The sequence below is a fragment of the Asparagus officinalis genome, chromosome 4, assembly GCF_001876935.1.
Source record: "Asparagus officinalis chromosome 4, Aspof.V1, whole genome shotgun sequence".
Taxonomy (NCBI): domain Eukaryota; kingdom Viridiplantae; phylum Streptophyta; class Magnoliopsida; order Asparagales; family Asparagaceae; genus Asparagus; species Asparagus officinalis.
The window spans coordinates 81,603,588-81,623,204 of NC_033797.1; the positions used below are offsets into that span (position 1 = coordinate 81,603,588).

Sequence of the window (19,617 nt, forward strand, 5' to 3'; positions counted from 1 at the left end):
TATTTTTTTTTGGAAATTTAATAAAAAATTTTACTAGAAATTAGGTTAAAATTGTTTATTGCAATTGGAACCCCTTCTAAAGATGACGTTGTCATAAATGTGGTTTTCAAAGGAGGTTTGCCTGAAGAAACCCCTACAATTAAAAGGCCCGCCCATCAAATAGGAAAGCCCATCAGTAGGGCCCAAATTGGAAATGGCCCAAATAGACTACAGTCTTGCTACCCATCGTTTCTTTGTCTCGAAGGAACAGGAGCGAAGAGCTGCGTGGTGGCGGGAGCGAAGAGCTGCGGCAGATGACGGCACAAATCTCGAGGCGTTTTCTGGCTATTGGGTTAGACAAAACGGACGGCCGAGAACGCTTTAAGGAACCCTAAGGTCACGGCCAACCTCGGCAAGGTCATCCATGGGGTACCCTTTCTCTCCATTCCTTATCCTTTATAAAAACCCTAATATGTTCGGAAAAATAATAAGATATTGAGTTGGAAGAAATTTCAGTTTCGTTTTCTTTCAATTTATCTGATGAGAAGTTTGTGATTTCGAGTGCCTTAGCTCCAAAATCTCATTTATGAGCATGCGCAAGATTGTGAGAATTAAAGGCAGGGCCAGTTCTGAGATTTTAGGGGCCATGTGCGAAAAGTAAACACATGCTCTTCTCTATATACAAAATATCAATAAATTTTAATTTGAATCCCCAAAATGCTAGGAAACAAAATGTTACTAATCAGACATTAAAATGTTACCTGATTTTTTTACATCTGGATAGTCTTTAACATATTTTTTAGGTGTTATTGCCCATTCTTCATCTCTTCGGTCACCTGAATAAAATATTACTAATCAGATAAATGCATGTAATCCCACTTTAATAAAGCTTTTCAATAGAGCAAATAGTCCACAATAAGAAATACTTGCATATTATGTTCCTCTTGTATCTGCGCTTACCTTCATAAGAGATATCGAAGCCTTTAGCATCAAAAAGTATCATCGAAAAATTGTCCTCCTTGCCGCTTACCTTCATAAGAGATATCGAAGCCTTTAGCATCAAAAAGTATCATCGAAAAATTGTCCTCCTTGCATTTTTAGCTGCAAAATCAAAAAGTATCATCGAAAAATTGTCCTCCTTGCATTTTTAGCTGCAAAATCACTAATTAAGCCTTTAAATTGCAAAGTCAGAGTCAATTGTGAATAAAGTGAATTCTTATGTACCTCCTATGATTCTGATATAAGTTATCAAGCTGATAGTACACATAAATAGGAGCATCCATATCCTTCTCCACTTACAAGAAATACATAACTCATACTTCAGTAAGGCACTTTCATGCGAGCGTTTCGTAGGCACTTAGCACATTACTCTTGACTTGGACATAAGAAAAATGGTAATAACAAACACAATTCATGTCAAAGGTGACAAGGCAATTACAAACTAGAAGTTGTGTCAATAATTTCATGACATCTATGAGAATACATTGTGAGAAGCGAACAGTGAGGCGATGCCAATGGGGATGAAAATAGTGCCAATTATTGCAAACATTGAAATCACCTATAGAACATGGAGTGCACATTGTTAAGTAAGCAACTTGGTCATTTCTGAGTTAATATTTATAACCAACAATTAGTGAAACATACCCATTGGGGAGTGAGAATAGGCTTGCAAGCTGGAAGCTCCTGTTGAGTAAACTTCGAATCTGAAAGGCAGATCAAAGAGCACATTTATTAACTTAGTTCTACCCAAGTTATAATCCATTGTTCATTGAGACCACAAGCTAAACCAGAAAATAAATTAAAAAAATCAGTAAGTTATCTAAGGGAAAATAGGCTTAAGCAGAGGATCCCCACTAACAACAAAAGCATACAGATCAAAAACCCTAACACAAACCAACCGAACAATATCCAATTCAACAAACCCTAGCTCAAAATCTCAATCTCAAACTAACTCACAATCAACAAAACTAAAAGACACCCATTAAAATTAAACACATAAAAATCAAAATCCCTAACAAAAACTCACACTTTGGCCTCTTATTCTTCCTCTGAGCCGTCGCATCCCCCGATCCAGAGCTCAAACCAGCTGCTATCGGCGTCGAATTGTTCATCATCATCCCTCAAAAATTTCCAAATAATCAAGTAATTACGATAAAAATCGATCTGCGATTGGGGAGGACGGAGGAGATCTGTGATTGGGGAGGGTGGCGAGGCGAGCGTCGAGGTCTGGCGACGGCGACGATCGCGGGGGTCTACGGACGGAAGAGATGAGGAAACGGAGTTGAGGGGGTGAGTGGATTTTGGGGGCTGAGTTTTGGGACTAACGGTTGAAGGGATTTTTGAAGGGATTTTAGGGTGTTTAAGTTTGAATGGATGGCCGAGATCCAATTGAGAATTAGTAATGGACGGTAGATGAGATTTTTTTGGGGCCCCAATTTTAGGGGCCCCTGTGCAGTCGATCCTCTTGCACACCCTCTGAGCCGGCTCTGATTAAAGGTCTAAAAAAATAGAGCCAAAACCTACGTTACTCGGACACGACGGTTTGACCGTCGTACCGAACACCATCGATACGCAGCCGACTATCGATGCCGGGTACGAAATCCGGGTCGGATAACGAGTGGTTGGCCACTCAGATAGATCAGCGGCGCGAGGTGTGTGAATCGACAAAACCAAAAAAATTAAAGAAAGAAAAGATGGAAAGAAGGGCCCGATCGCAAGCTGCGGTTACTTGAGGAAGGAACGGCTCGATCCTTGCGGGGCGCAGGGAACTTGTAGTCCCCACGCTCAGCGGACCTGGCGCGGTGACGCCATGGATTTAGAGCGTACAGCGTCCACGGACGGGCTGGGAGGGAATCGAGACTTTGGCAGCATCTCTTCGCGCTGCTTGCTTTGGCTATTGGCGGCGACGGCTGGCAGGGAGAGGGAAGAGGTTCTAAAGGGTGCTAAGAGAGGAGCTGGGGTATTTGGATTTTATATGGGTTGTGTTTGCGTTTGGCCCTATGAGGTTGGGCGCGCTGGCTGTTAATTCAGTGTAGTATGGGGTGTGGGGGCGCTAACAATTAAATGTCATTGTATATGGGGATTTGCTTGAGTTGGGCTCAGGTTGGCTGTAAATATAGGTTATTGCCTTAGCATTTTGTGGTGGGTACTGTGAGACATGAAACCGATGAGGATGTGAAAATGTCCAAGGCCCATCTGTATATTCTGTAAAGTATATACTATATCATATAGTTATATGATATAGTATAGTACTATATATATATAATATTATATTTTATAATATATTTTAATTTTAACTTATATATATATATAGTATATATATATATATATATATATATGAGAATTATGGGTATACCCATTGTCATAGAGGGGATTTGTTCCTTGACCGCCCTCTAAAATCAGCATGATTGAGCGGGCGCGACATTGTGGGATGATCCGCTCCGTCTGAACGTTGATCTACATATTCCTAGAAACCCGCATACACACCCCGGCCAAGTTTTGGGTTGAAACGGCGTCGTCGTTTGACGCGCTTCGATCCACCGTCGTATCAATTTTAAACGAGGTTTGAATGTAATAGAACTTTTCACATGGGTTCGAGTGGAGGGTCAAAGCGACGACGATTAACCCAGAACTTGGTGTGTTGGGGCTTTAGAATATGTAGATCAAGTTCAGAGCGGAGGCGGGATCATCATAATGTCGCTCATCATGTGATTTTAAAGGCCGTCAAGGAGGAAATCCCCTCCTATCGACAAGGATACGTCATTGAAATTGCTCTCGTACTCAGATCTTCTCTCTCTCGTCTCTCTGCTCTATAAATAATATATAGTAATATAACCTATACTATATATATAATATTATATATATATTATTTTTATGATGGCTTAATGTAGAATATAAAGGTGCAAAGTTCAATGGGAGTCTGTACCGCTTTAATAATTTTAAGGAATGAGGCCCTTATTTTATTGTAGAATTTGAAATAAACATAGAAAAATTGCTATAGTTAATATAATTGTTAATTGCTTGGCAATGTAATGAAGAGTTAAAGATGGAAGTTTGGAAAGCTTACAGAAAGCCATTCACGATGCTGAATTGGTTGATTACCAACTCTCCCATTTGTTTTTTTTATTGGTCGGTATCCTACGTAGCCGCAAGTGTCGAAAGTTCGTAGGGACGGGTGTCCGCGCGTATCCAAATTTGTTTCTAGATTTCGTATCTGGACGACTTACGGATCCGCAACCGTATCCAGGATACTCGATACCCTCGAGTCGACGTGTACGCATCGATACGAGCCGCATTGATCCGGGTAGAAATCGGGTCGGATCGGTGGTGGCACTCAGATTCGCGAGGTGTGTGTCGCAAAACAAAAATAAAGAAAGAAAGATGAGAGGCCGATGGCACTGCGGTTCTGAGGCTACGACGGCTCGATTTCGGGGCAGGGATTGTGTCCCCCTCCGCCGGTGACCTGAGGTAACACGCACGACTGGGAGGGATCGACTTTGGCGGCATCTTTTCGTTGCTTGCTTTGGCTATTGCGGCGCGCTGCGGGAGGGGAATGGGTTCTGGGTTCTAGCCGAGGGAATGGGGTATTTGGTTTTTATGGGTTGTGATTGCGTTTGGGCTTGAGGGTTGGGCCGCTGCTTTATTTATTGTATATGGTGTGGGCGCGTATTTTTCTTGTATATGGGATTGTTGTTGGTTGGGTTAAGGTGGGCTGTAAATTAGTTTTTCTCAATTTTTGTTGGTATTGAGCATGACTGAGGATTGAGGTCAGGCCATTGTAATTTCTGTAATATATATATATAATATATACTATATTTTATTATATATTATTATATATTTATTATTATTTATATATATTATATATTATATATATATGAGATGTATGGTATCTTTGTCATAGGAGGGGATTTGTTCTTGACGCCTCTAAAATCAATGATTGAGGCGACTTGTGGTATCCGCTCCGTTGAACTTGTCGTACATATTCTAACAATACACCAGTTTGGGTTTGAACCCTGTCGTCGTTTGACCTTCACTCGTCATTCAATTTTAACGGTTTGATGAATGAACTTTTCACTGGTTCGATGAGGGTCAAACGACGCGGATTCCAAACTTGGTCCCTGTGTTGGGTTTAGTTGTGATCAGTTCAACGGAGCGGATCATCCATAATGTCGCTCAATCATTGTGTTTTATAAGGGTCAAGGAGGAATCCCTCTTGAAAGGATTCATTATCTCTTCTCTCTCTTCTCTCTCTCTCTCTCTTTATCTATATATTATTATATATATTATTTTATTATATATATTATTTTTTTTGTTATGTGATATCAGTCAAAGTGTCAAATGTGGTCTTACTTATATTTTAAGGATGAGCTTATTTTATTGAGAATTTGAAATTAAACATAGTAAAATTGCTATAGTTAATATAATTGTTAATTGCTTGCATGTAATGAAGAGTTAAAGATGGAAGTTGGAAAGTTACAAAGCCTTTCACATGCTGAATTGTTGATTAAACTTTTATTTTTTTTTATTGTCGTATCCTCGTACCCGTGTCGAAATTTAGGACGGTGTCCCCGTATCCAAAATTTTTAGAAATTTCGTATCGGACACTCGGATCCGCACCCGTATCAGATACTCATACCCGAGTCCAGGTAACGTAGGCCAAAACTAAGTAGATTTCTCAAAAATCTCTGATTGGGATGGAAACTATATAGTTACAAACTTGTCTAAGAATTTAGGAACGAAGGCCTTGAGAATGTTGACATGAATCAGTTGTCATATGCTAAAAGATAGGATAAAGAAATGTTCACATTAATATGAGTCACAAGTAACTTAGGTTATAAGATAAAATGTGAAGGAGATCAGAGAGATGGCCTGTTCATGTGCCTAATATAGGGAACTATGAAGATTTGGTACAAGGTTTTGTTCCTTTTCCTGTTGTATCATTGTATCTACTTCTTTAGACCAGTATTTAGAAAGAAAGGAATGATTTGGTATAAAGTGTGAAGAATGGAAATCTGTGCCATTTATTGTTTGATCAATTTACTATTACTGATATGACATTCTTCTCCATGCAGCTTACAGCGACGATATATAAATTTAGTTACTGAACTGTGAGTATATTTATTTTGTAATTATTGGTGCTGCAGGCAAATGTTGGGAATGGTTGTAACAAGACAATTGGAAATCTTCTATACACGGTATAATTGATCTTCAGCATATCATATTTTTTAAAGTAAAACTTTGCTACTCCTTTTTTATTTGCTATCCCGTTGTATTCGTGTTCAGGGTTGCTACGAAGTTTCCTGCTAATGCACTTAACCATCGGCCATTTCTTCTCGAATACATTGTATCTTCAAAGGTAAAGTCATCTCCTCATTATATTTGTTCCTCCATGTCTATCATGACCACTATTCTTATTAAACTTGGTCCTTAAACTTGAAATCGGTGGGCTAAAATGGTCAGATAGGTAACCCAGACGCCTTGTCTGGGCTCCTGTATCCATGTCCGATGTGTTCGATGCCAACAATCCTTGGACATTTGTTGGACACTTCCTTGGACTCTCCTTGAATTTGCATACATTTATTTAAAGGTGTACTCAATTATATAATACATGTTCTAGTTTAGAACACTCGTCATACACTTAATGAATGTATATCTTGCACTTCCCGCCAGTTCCTACGATTCGTTGAACATGGGTCAAGTTTTTTTGAGCCCGTAATTTTAGAAGTATGATTTTGAAGGTCATTGAGGTATCTAGTTAAAATTAAATGAAGTAAAAATATTATTAGGAATTTTAGTTTTCATACTATGTAAATAAAAAACAAAATCAATCTCATGTAAAATAGTAAAATCAATATGTATATATAATCGAGTCCCAATCCTACCTTTTACAAATTTCCTATGTCCCATATCCTACCTCATATTTGTATCTACATCCAGAGGCAGAGCCAGGATTTGACACGGGGCCTTATCATTTAATTTGGTAAAGAATCCATATTTCATCTCATCTTATAAGTATGCCGCAAATAAAGCAATTAGAGGCTTTGTTCCATCAGGGTACGATCTTTATAGAACAAATGTTTTGCAAAAAGATAGATCACACATTGAGAAATTATTGAAACCTATAAAGATTACATGGAAAGAAAAGAGCGTCTCCATTGCCAATGATAGTTGGTCTTACTCACAAAGAAGACCTATCATTAACGTGATGGCGGTGACCAAAAGTGGGCCAATGTTCTTGAATGCGGTCAATGTGGAGGGTAACCAAGAATATGGAATATATTGCGGAGATTCTTTTAAAAACTATTTAAGAGGTGGGTCCTTAATGTCGTGCAAGTTATAACCGACAATGCACCGGTTTGCAAGCCTTCAGTGAGCATTGTGGAGAGAATATCCCCCATATATTTTGGACACCGTGTGTAGTTCACACACTAAATCTTACACTAAAAAACATTTGTGCGGCAAAGAACAAAAAAATGAGGTGGTGTATGAGAAGAATGTAGTTGGATTTCTGATATTATTGGAGATGTTATGATGATTAGAAATTCAAATTGATTCTTTATGAGATTGGTGATGTTCAATAATCATGTGAAAATGCTTGCTATTGTCGAAATTCATTTTTCTTTGGTAGTTATTATGTTGAGGCAGTTCAAAGAGAGAAAACATAGTCTTCTTGATTTGATGATTAGTGAAAATTAGAACTTATATCGGGATGATGATGTTAGGAAAGCACACCTTGTCAAGTAAATGATTTTGTATGATATATGGTTGGACAAGATAGAATATATTAGTTTCTTTGCCAAGCTTATATATAATATGTTTCGATCCGTCGACACCAGCAAGTTTTAATCTGCACTTCATCTATGACAAGTGGGATTCTATGATTGAAATGTGAAGAGCTCAATTTATAGAAAGGAATGCAAGAGTGATGATGAAGAATCTTCATTTTATAATGTGATGCATATTATTTTAATAGATTGATGGAATAAGAGCAACACATTGCTTCATTGTTTGCTTTCCCTCAATTCAAATTAGTTCTTTACTTTTCTTTTACAAAACTTTTAGCATTTATTGTTTGGTCCATTCTCTAAAGCTTTTTTGCACTATCTTCTAGGTATTATAGTGCATAATGGCTCACCGGAGCACCAAACTGAATTGCACCACACAAGAATCTTGAAATCTCCAATGAAAGATCTAAGTGTTTGAGAAGGTACTTTCCAAATTCCGAAGAACGACAAATGGTGAACATCAAATTTGCTAATTTTTTTTGCCTTATTGGATGCATTTTTTAACCATGACTCCTTGTGTGATGGGGGGAAATGGATGCTAAATCATGGTGGATTATCTATGTGGCTTCTACACCTATGCTACCACAATTGGCATTGAAATTGCTTGGGAATCCATATTCCTCATCTTGTTGTGAGAGGAATTGAAGTTCATTCACTCCTTAAAGAGGAACAAGATTAATCCAAAATGAGCGGAAGATTTGGTATATGATCATACAAATCTACGCCTTCTCTCAAGGATATTCCTGAAATATACTCAAGGAGAGATAAGAATATGAGATCTGTTGGCCTTTTTGTTTTGATGATATTTTTACAAATGATTTATAGCTAATATTGTTTGTCTAGTGTTTGTGTTTTTCTATTTATTTTAGGGCTTGTTTGGATTGAGGGGAATGAGGGTGAAGGGAAGTTAGGGGAATCATTCACCTCCATTCACCTTGTTTGGGAACACTTAGGAGGTGAAGTTAATTCACCCTAGTTCCCCTTGGTTCACCCCCTAATAGTATAAAAATTGTTACCCCCAAATTGGGGTGTAACCAAGGGGAAGGGAATTCCCTTCCCTTCCCTTCCCTTCACTCAGTTTCCCTTAACTTCCCTTCACCCCCTACAAATCTAAACAGGCCCTTAGACAAACAATGTGTTGGAGGTTGGATGGAATCAAGCATTCACGATCATATCCGTTGGAGGTTGGCGGAATAGTAAAATAAAACTTATGCATACTAGTCAAGATCCAAGTTCAAACTTCATCCATGTTTACCAAGACAAACTACAATAAAGATCAATCAAGCTTGGGTAAATTAGTTTAGGTTTTATATTATATGTGTTAATACTTTAAGCTCAATTATATACACACGTACACGTTTTGGTTTTATAGCTTTCAAGTTTAAATATGAAACAAGTACACTTATCTATATACATACACACATGTTTCATATTTATCATTTTTGGTTTATTCATTTTGTAACTTATCCACATAGAAAATAAGTTTTTGTAAATCATAGATTTATTCACATATTTATTTATGGATAAGTTGTTTTTAGTATAGCTATATAGATATGAAACAATATATATCTTCATATATACATTTACGTGTTTCATATTCTATTGAATTTGCAAAATTATATGTTTATGGATTGAAGACTTGTTTACACTATTTTCATATCTTGTATAAGTCTATAAATCCATTCAAAATGTTTTAGGAGTTTGTTTATGTCATTTTGTCAAAATCATGTATTTTCGAGATTTCGTATTTTAAGCGATTTTGCAAAATAATGAAATTTCACAAATGGGAAGTGCTTTTTAAAAACCAGTTTTTGTAATATGTTCATTTTCATGTTTACAAGTATTCCCCAAAGTTTTTTATTTTTTGGATTTTATTTGTTATTTTTAAGACATGTTTAAAATCAGATTTTCTACAAACATGTGCATATCTGATATGTCGGTTTGCGGTTAACCGTCATGGTCGCCGTGGTCGACTGTGAAATATCCAGAGAGCAATCTTTGGATTTCACCTCTTCACGGTCGATCTGACCTGGCACTGCGGTCGACCGTCAATGTTACCGTTGCACAGTAACGACTAATTTTTAGTTTTTGTTTTTAGTGGGATTTTGGGGTTTTCTTGGTTTGTTTTCTTCTAGTCTATATATACCCCCATTGCATTTATCATTCCCACCTACCTAAGAGAGTTTAAAAACAAGTTTTATGTGTGGTTTAAGTTTGTTTAAGTTTTTTATTTACAAGATTTGTTTTGTGAAGAAATTTTCACAAGGGCTTGAGGAGACCTTCAATTGTGTTTGGGCATTCTACTCATCTCCCTCTCTCTCTTGTCATCATAGAGAAGTTTTTCTAAACTCATATCTAGCTATTTATATGTTTGATTTTTATTTCCATAAGCTAGAATTTATTTTGAGTTTAGATTTGTTTTGATTTACTCATTGTTCACACACAACCATTGAGTTTATTGTATTTGCATACATAGTATATATTGGGGTTGTGGGATTGTGACCTTGAGAGTGAGCTTAATTGAGCTCTCATCTAGTTAGAGAACAAACATTTGTATTTGTGAGCCTTCATTGTGAGGATACACTTTGTAATACACTTCTACACTGAGAGAAGTGTGTGGTTAGAGACGAGGTCATCCCAAGAGGAGTGACGTCGATAGTAAAGCTTGGGGAGGTTGTAAATCCGAGCACTTAAGGGAGACACGGGCTAGAGACCAATACTTAGAGGGTGTAGAGTAAGATTGTAAGAGTATTGATTGTAAAGTTTTCGATGAGCTAGAAAACCGAGTGTGAGGTGTAAACGTTTTCGGGTGAGCGTCGAAAATGTAAAGTTTTCGATGAGCTAGAAAACCGAGTGTGAGGTGTAAACGTTTTCGGGTGAGCGTCGAAAACTCGGTGTGATAGTGGATTTCTTCCCGGGAGTGGGGAGCGGAGACGTAGGACGGAAGGTCCGAACTCCGTGATCATTTGCTTGTGTTTTAGTTTGTCCTTGGCGTATTTTCTTTTGTGTTTATCTTATATCGTCATTGTCTATTACTCTTTGTGTATATTGTCCTATCACATTTGTAGTTTGTTTATTTTACCCTTTGTTTATATTGATTATCCTTGCATACAATTGTTACATATCTTATTTACTAGTATAATTTGTTAATTAGTTTTAATTGGCATAAAATCGGATTAGATTAGTATAAACCCTATTCACCCGCCTCTAGGGTTCTTTCCTAGTGGCATTAGGGTCTAACAATTAGTATCAGAGCTTGGTGCTCTTTGATTTAAGGTCTAATCATATTGAGTTAAAGATCCAAGTTATTTTTTGTGCTAATCTAGTTTTGAGATTATTTTTTGTATTTTGCTTGCATAATATATTATGGATATACATTGTGTGCATTATTTAGGCTATGATATAAATATTGCTCCTAAATTAAATATTTTTCCCTATACCCAATGGTGCTCTAAATTTAAAATATTTGTTAAATCTAGACATTTTAATTTTTGAAAAATAATTGATAATGCTTATATTGTACCCACTTCGGAGAAATCCAAGTAGAGTAAAAATGATAAAAGAATGTTTACTATGAACAAGCTCTTGTTAGAACTTTTATTAAATGCTTTTAACTCATCTATTTCTAACAAGTTTGTTTATTTTGATAGTGCTCATACTTTATGAAAATTCATAGAAACACATCAGGGGAACTTCGAGGTGATCAGACAAGCTTTGGAGGTTTTCTTTTCAAGTTCCATTAGAGCATCATGCACATGGACACTAGGCGATAGCCATGGTGAGGTTTGCAAGTTCGAATCCATTAATGATTTATCTAGTGATGAACTTGCTTGTGTTTCTGAAAAATTATTGCATGCCTATAACAAATTGCATAAAAATTTTATTGATTTGAAAAGTAAGCATGTAAAGTTAAAATCCGATCATGAGTTGTTAGCATCTAAGTTTGATACAATTTCTAATAAGAATGTGATCCTCAAAGAAAATAATAAAAAATTAAAATTGGATCATATTGTTTTAACTTCAAATGTTGCTAACTTAACTCATGAAAGAGATAATACCATATTAGAAGTAGAGAATATGAAAAATGATATTTGCTTCTTTTATAAATGACTATATATGTTCTACTTCTAATAACAACGCATTTGTACAAAATAATAAGTTGAATCATGTTAATGAACGTATATCATCTTTAGATTCAACCCTTAAAATATGCATTGTAAATAATAAAAAGCTTATGGACTTGTGTGCAAAATCCAATGAAAATTCTTCCAAGCAACTCATATACTATGCACACATGTATAACAAAATTTACAAATACTCTATTTACGACTGAAAAAGTCATATTGCTAAATTTTGTTATGATGCACAAAAACCCATCAAGCTTAATCATGCTTGTGCATCCCATCAAGCTTCATCTTCATCACACACACATGCACATGTATCATTTTCTCATCATAAGCATGCTAGTGTGTTTAAATGTAATCATTGTGATCGTTTTGGTCATTTAGCAAAATTTTGCTTTGACTTGAAAAAAGTTTCACATTTACCAAATGTTTCTAAAAGATCACAAAAGTTTAAGTGTGGTGTTTATGGTAGGTTTGGACACTTAGCGAAATTTTGCTTTGATTTACAAAATATTTTAAAATCGCAAGTTGTTTCAAAAGAACTACCTTTGTTTAATGGTGTTTAACAATTGCAAAGAGCTATATATAAATTTTTTTTGTTTGCAAATGGTTCCCGTGCACATCCCTATGGTCCACAAAAATAAATGAGCATCTTTCATTGCACATATTACAATCGGAAGGGTCATTTGAGTGATTATTATTATGACTGAATTAGTGCGCAAACTGCGCCCAAATGGGTTCATAACCCTAAGGCTTTGAGTTTTAATGATAGGGATTATGTCCCTAAAATTTTCGGCACCAAGAATGCTTGGGTACCAAAATCCTTTTAAACCAAGATTTCTAATATTTTTTTTTATTATTTCTTGGTTTTGAAAAATGTGTTTAAAAGTATTGAAAATTAAATTTTTTTAATGAATTCTTTTGTTTTCATGATTATTAGTTTTGATTTTTGCTGAGAGGTTTGTGTTTATATAACCCCCCCGGGTTTATTGGGTGTTTATTCTCAAATCTTGTTTACTGGGTGCTAAAAATATTTATATGGGTTGAAACAAGCTCGCTCAAGAGCTTGATATGATTGTCTCTCTTACTTTTTTGAAAATCGATGATGGTTTGGTTTTATGTTCTCATATGGTTTACTTGTGATTTATGATTTCATTGGTTGATTTGTTTTCATTTGATAACTTTTTGCATGATTCTCATGTTTTCTTTCTTTTGATTTCATAAATTTTTTGATTAGGTTTTGTTTTAAAACCAATGCTTTGAGACACATTTTTTTAAATGACATATCTACATGTGTTCTCAATTGTCTTGTTGTATGTGAGTTGTGTTTAGCATATTTTTCATATATGCTTGCTCACATATTTAGCATTCATTTCATATATCTTATAAGGCATTTTGATAGGGGGAGCATTCCCTATTTCTATTATTGTTTTTATACGCACCATGCTTATTGGTAGAGGGAGTTTTCGCTCTCTCCATTCTTTTGTTTTCCCCTTTTTGATGTTGTCAAAGGGGGAGAAATATTATGAGTATATATTCCTTATTTTTATGCATGATAATCATAATTCTTATTTATTTCGTTTCATGCATACAACATTTTGTAAATTGTTTGTCATCATAAAAAAGGGGAGATTGTTGGTCTTTTTGTTTTGATAATGTTTTTACAAACAATTTACAACTAATATTGTTTGTCTAGTGTTTGTGTTTTTCTATTTATTTTAGACAAATAATGCGTTGGAGATTGGATGGAATCGAGCATTCACGATCATATCCGTTGGAGGTTGGCGGAATAGTGGAATGAAGCCTAGGGTTTCCCTATGAAAAAGAAACCTTATTTACGAGATCAATTTGAGCAGCTCTTCTCGTAATTTTTTCTGAGATGAATTTCTTCAGTGGTGGCGGCGGCACTTCTCAAGGATTTTGAGAAGGGTTTTTTGAGAAGAGAAATTGAGCTGTGATTTTAGATTAAAATCACAAGTGGTATTTTTTGAGAGATCTCAAGTTTGAGATCTTCTCTATTTCAAGCTTTGTAATTTCTTGTAGTTAAATAAGAAATTATTTGTGCGGCTCCCGTGGACGTAGGCAAGTTTGCCGAACCACGTAAATCTGTTGTCTCGTCTCATTTACTTACTGTTTTATCTGGGTATTCGTTATTGCTTGTATTGGTTGGTTTGAGTCCGACTTAAACTCAAGCTTGGGTTGTTTTCTCAAGGGATTAATTAGCTTCCACGGCTATGTGGGCGTCTCGCGCCTACCAACATCATTGCATTGCGGATTCTCTTGAAAATGTTACTCATTCGGTTAGTATCTATTTCTATCCTGACATTGTCTATATCATATCTGTTCTGTCTTCTGCAAGTTTTGAACTTTGTTTCATTCATTATTATCCTTCTCCATAATCTTAGGAAACATATATCTTGTCCTAATTTTTACTACGGATGCTATTTTGCTCTACATACCTCGGGAACTATTGCAGCAGTGTTCTTTTATTACTACTGAAGTGCAATAGATACCATGTTTTTTTTGCATCGGTAGTATCATCAAATCTTAAAAGTACAATTGGAATTCTTCTTTATTGTCATTTGTTCGACAATAATTTTAAGTGAACAAATGTTAACCGTAATCCTTCTGTTGTGCTTCTTTTGTTAATGGCTTGATTATCTTTGTCTATTGGAATATAAGCATTTTGTATTTCGTTGATTTGGTTGTTTTTTGTTTCTTTTACATGATTTCCTGTCTATAAATAATGTATCCATGTCTTTATTAATGCTTCTTACTAATGCTTGTGCGGCTTTTGCAGCTATGCACTCTCGAGTTTGAGATTCATCGTGCTTCATATTACTGGCTACTGGATGCACCAGGACTTCACAAGCCTTATGTCTGGGAATATTCAAGGTTAAATATTTTAAACACAGTGATGTCTAAGTGTAAGGTGAGGTTGCATCGGTCCTTGAGGCAGTAAAGTCTTAGCTGTTAATGCTCGTTTTACCATTATTTGTCTTATGTGGTTATGTTTTGGCCCTTCAGTTAGTCACAGATAACTGGGTAGATGGCTGGGATGACCCACGCCTAATAACACTAGCTGGTCTTCATCTTCTATTAATGCTTTCATTCGAGGAATGGGAATCACAAGAAGGTCAGAAATTTTTTATTGTATTTATTATATATTTCTATGAGAACATTAAGGTGCATCTAGTCAAAACTCTGTTCAACCTCAAGATGGCAGAAGGACGGTCCTTCACGATGCATCTCAGCGAGTTCAACGGTATGATGATAGTTGCTCGAGGTAAGAAACTAGGAACTCTCTACCTCACCTTACATGCGAGTGACACCCTCGTAATTGCAGCTGGCAAAGAGAGTACAGATTTCTGGCACAATAGACTAAGGCACATGAGCGAAAAGGGGATGAAGATTTTGCATTCACAAGGAAAGCTAACCGGGATCGACGCTGTGAAAGTCGGGGTTTGTGAAGACTGCATCTTTAGGAAGCAGAAGAGGGTTAGTTTTCAGAATGGTGGAAGGTCACCTAAGGCTCAGAAGCTAGAGTTGATTCATACAGATGTATGGGGTCTAACCAGTATGTCTTCTTTTGGCGGTTCGAGATATTATGTCACCTTCATCGACGATCACTCGAGAAAGGTGTGGATCTACTTCATGAAGCACAAGTCAGAGGTGTTTGGATTCTTCAAGAAGTGGAAGGCCATGGTAGAGAATGAGACAGATCTGAAGGTGAAGTGTCTGAGATCAGACAATGGTGGGGAATATGAGCTGGAGGAGTTCAAGAGGTTTTGTGCTACGAATGGTATTCGGTTAGAGAGGACTACTCCAGGGACGCCGCAGCAGAACGACATTGCAGAGAGGATGAACAGGACCTTGATAGAGCGTGCCAGGAGTATGCGGTTACATGCAGGTCTACCTAAGACATTTTGGACAGATGCAGTGCATACAGCAGCCTACCTTATTAATCACGGGCCATCAGTTCTATTAGATTTTGGGATTCCAGAGGAGGTTTGGAGTGACAAGAAGATAAATCTCTCACACTTGCGTGTATTTGGTTGCATGACTTATGTTCATATCAGTGACCATGTCAGGGATAAGCTAGAAGCTAAGTCACAGAAGTGCACATTCATTGGATACTGTATTAATGAGTTCGGGTATCGCCTTTGGGATAAGAAGAACAAGAAGATCATCAGAAGCAGGGACGTGATATTCAATGAGGAGGTGATGTACAAGAACAGGGAAAATGCTAAGGATAACCAAAGTAGTGGAAGTACCACTACGGATACAGGTGGATCCGAGTACATGGATTTAGAGGAACTTTCAGATAGGGGTGATGATGTTTGTTCTGATCAGAGAATGGAGAAGGCTCCAGGTGCAGAAGAAACTACCCAGGGCGTGAAGCTTAGGAGGTCATCCAGGGTATCCAAACCAAATTTCAGATATCTTTCATCTCTTAACTACCTATTGTTGACAGATAGCGGTGAGCCGGAGTGCTATGAAGAGGCAATGCAAGTGAGTGAATCTCAGCAGTGGGAGCATGCTATGTAGGAGGAGATGGATTCTCTACTCACTAATGAGACATGGGAGTTAGCCCAGCTACCTACACAGAAGAAAGACTTACATAACAAATGGGTCTATCGGGTCAAGCAGGATAGTGATGGAAGCAAGAGATTCAAGGCCAGATTAGTAGTGAAGGGGTTTCAACAGCGGGAAGGAGTGGACTACACGGAGATATTTTCCCCTGTTGTGAAACTCACAACCATCAGAGTGGTGTTGAGTTTGGTGGCTGCAGAAGACCTCTTTCTTGAGCAGTTAGATGTGAAGATTGCCTTTCTTTATGGTGACTTGGATGAAGAAATCTACATGAAACAGCTTGTTGGCTTCATTGAAGAAAGAAAGGAAGAGATGGTGTGCAAGCTCAAGAAGAGCTTATATGATTTGAAACAGACTCCGAGACAGTGGTATAAGAAGTTTGATAACTTCATGCAGAATAATGGCTACAGAAGATGAAATTCAGATCATTGCTTTTATTTCAAAAGGTTCGAGTCCAGCTTTATTGTTTTGTTATTATATGTTGATGACATGTTAGTAGCAGGACCATGTTTAGAGGAGATAAACAGTTTGAAGAAGCAGCTAACAAAGGAGTTGGCAATGAAGGATCTGGGTGTAGCGAAGCAGATTCTAGGGATGCACGAGGCCAGACATTTCCTATGTAGTGGGAGTTGTGAGCAGATTTGCAAGCAATCCAGGGAAGCAGCATTGGGAGGCCGTGAAGTGGATAATGCGGTACTTGAGAGGGACAACGAATAAGCCATTATGTTTCAGGAGGAAGGAGTTGGTGCTACAGGGATACGTGGATGCGGACTTCGCCGGTGATCATGATAAGAGACGAAGCACCACGGGGTATGTTTATACCTTAGCGTCGATAGCAGTGAGCTGGATCTCACGTCTGCAGAAGATTGTGACTTTGTCTACAACCGAGGCTGAGTATGTCGCGGTGACTGAAGCAAGCAAGGAGATGATCTGGTTGAACGGGTGCTTGAAAGAGTTGGATCTGAAGCACGGGAGAGGAGTTCTTTATTATGATAGCCAGAGCGCTATACATCTTGCTAAGAATCCAGTATATCATGTCAGAACGAAGCACATCGACGTTAAATACCATTTTATACGCTCGCTAGTTGAAGATGGAAAGTTACATTTGATAAAGATTTTGGGGAGTCAAAATCCGGCGAACATGTTGACGAAGACAGTCACCATTGAGAAACTGGAGTTGTGCGCAACTTCAGTTGACCTTCACGAGTAGAAGACGAAGGCGGAGCCACACTACGAGGATCGGCGAGATTGTCGGGATGTTAATGATTGAAGAATGGATTTTTCAAGTAGAAGAAGATGCTTGCGAGAAGGCGGAGTTCGGGAGAGCTCATTGATGGTGGTTTGATCTCCAAGAGGGAGATTGTTGGTCTTGAAAATGGAGACCCAAACCTAGAATCAAAATCAACAATCACATAAAAATTCAAGACAGACCATGGGTGTGGTCTGCACCACACCAGGGTGTGGTCTGCACCACACCAGGGTGTGGTCTGCACCACACCAGGGTGTGGTCTGCACCACACCAGGGTGTGGCAGAGTCTGCCCTGTCTGCCATGAGTGTGGTCTGTGTCACACCAGGGTGTGGTAGAGTCTGCCATGTCTGCCATGGGTGTTGGTCTGCGCTACACCAGGATGTGGCAGACTCGTTTTAGAATCCTAATCTGTTTGGGACTGTGTTTTGTTATAAATAGAAACACGTCCCTTTAGGGTTTAAGAGAGAAAAAGAGCACGAAAAAAAGAGTGTTTTGAGGGCTCTTTGAGGTTAGAAATCTTAGAGAGAGAGAGAGAGACCAATTGTAAGCATTGTAATCTTCTTCAAGTAATAAAAGAATTGTGTGGTGTGGCTCCCGAGGACGTAGGCACGTTGCCGAACCTCGTTAAATTTGGTGTGTTCTTTCTTGTTTACTTTCTTATAAATTTTTATCTTTGATTTGTGGTGAATTTCTTTCTTGCTCAACTCTCAAACACAAGATCCGGAAGGGTACGGATTTGATTTGATTATCTTGAATCCCCAACACTTACACCATGCTAAAATATCATCATTTGTGTACTACTAGCAACATTCAGCTAACTTTTTTCAGCTTCACATAATTTATTTGTTAGTATCTTTATTTACTTTTTAGGAAAGTGGCATCGCGCACCTAAGGCATAAGAATCCAAGCAAGAAAGTCCCTCAGCTTTTTGGGCTAGTGGAAAACCCTCTTGACCCTAAAAACCGAGGTAAATGACCTCCTAGCCCATGCGATCTTTTTAAGAATCCAAAAATACCGTCTCCTTCCTTCTTTTTTCCCTCATTGTTCCTCCTTTTTTCTCTCTCATTTCTCCTTGAACCCATGAACCTCGCTCATCTCTCTCTTCGTCTCTCATCTTTAACATCTCTCATCTCTCTCCCACTCTCTCACCTTTAACATCTCTCATGTCTCTTTTCCTCTCAACTTCTCTCCTCCACCGCCGCCTTTACCTTCATTTATTGCATTTCTCAATGTCGCCCCCTCCTCCTTCGCCCTTCCATATCTTTCTTCTTCTCCCTTATTTTCATATGCCTTGACCTTCCCTCCTCCATCTTGCCTCTTTCTACTCTCTCCTGTTCGCGGGAAAAATTGTTTTCATTGATGTCATTGTCTTCTTAAGCAACAATTTATCGGTTACAAAAGATCCGGTCTTTTTATAAGATCCGGTTACAACAAAATCAACAAAAAGAAAATCTTAAAAGATTACAACTTTCCTTTTCTGGAACAAATCGCAAGATCCTGTTTTACGGTCTCTTGCTTGTGTGGGTTCTTTGCCTGCCGGGGTTAATCCGTGGACCACCGCGCGATCTTGATCCAATTGGATCTACACGGTATAACGGGTGTTATTTCACGAAGGAAATAACAGCCGAGGGGATTATTTCACCAAGGAAATAATAGCTCTAAGTAATCGAAATCGACCAAGCGAAATCGATATTCTTCTCGGGATCAAAAACCAAGTATTGATCCGGAGGATGACCGTGTAGATCTCAGATTTGATCTCTCTCGAACTCCTGCCTTATTTAGCGTGGATGATCGTCAAGAACCAGATCTGAAAAGTCCGATTCTTCAAAGCTCCAAAGCTCCAACCTTTTTTAGTCTTGAGCCTTTAATCCAGCAGAGTTTCCCCTC

At 37.8% G+C, this 19,617-nt stretch overlaps 1 protein-coding gene and 1 long non-coding RNA gene across 7 annotated transcripts; one reads left to right on the forward strand and one right to left on the reverse strand.

The window, feature by feature from the left end:
- LOC109837795 (glutamine--tRNA ligase-like) lies at nucleotides 259–15,006 on the forward strand. Of its 6 annotated transcripts, none has more exons than XR_002246447.1 (7): nucleotides 259–408; nucleotides 6,123–6,173; nucleotides 6,262–6,334; nucleotides 8,090–8,185; nucleotides 11,414–11,541; nucleotides 13,584–14,187; nucleotides 14,688–15,006. XR_002246447.1 is itself a non-coding variant. In XM_020406152.1 (4 exons), exons 1-4 carry the CDS (start codon nucleotides 404–406, stop codon nucleotides 14,847–14,849), a joined length of 291 nt encoding a protein of 96 aa, XP_020261741.1. In that variant the 5' UTR covers nucleotides 259–403; the 3' UTR covers nucleotides 14,850–15,006. The 6 variants fall into 6 exon arrangements, 2 of the variants coding, with proteins under 2 accessions (XP_020261741.1, XP_020261742.1); XR_002246446.1 differs by having other exon boundaries at nucleotides 11,440–11,541; XR_002246448.1 differs by lacking the exon at nucleotides 8,090–8,185.
- LOC109837796 lies at nucleotides 1,461–2,075 on the reverse strand. Its single transcript, XR_002246450.1, has 3 exons — nucleotides 2,006–2,075; nucleotides 1,624–1,682; nucleotides 1,461–1,537 (listed from the first exon to the last, which is right to left on the reverse strand). It is a non-coding gene; the product is annotated as an uncharacterized LOC109837796 (long non-coding RNA).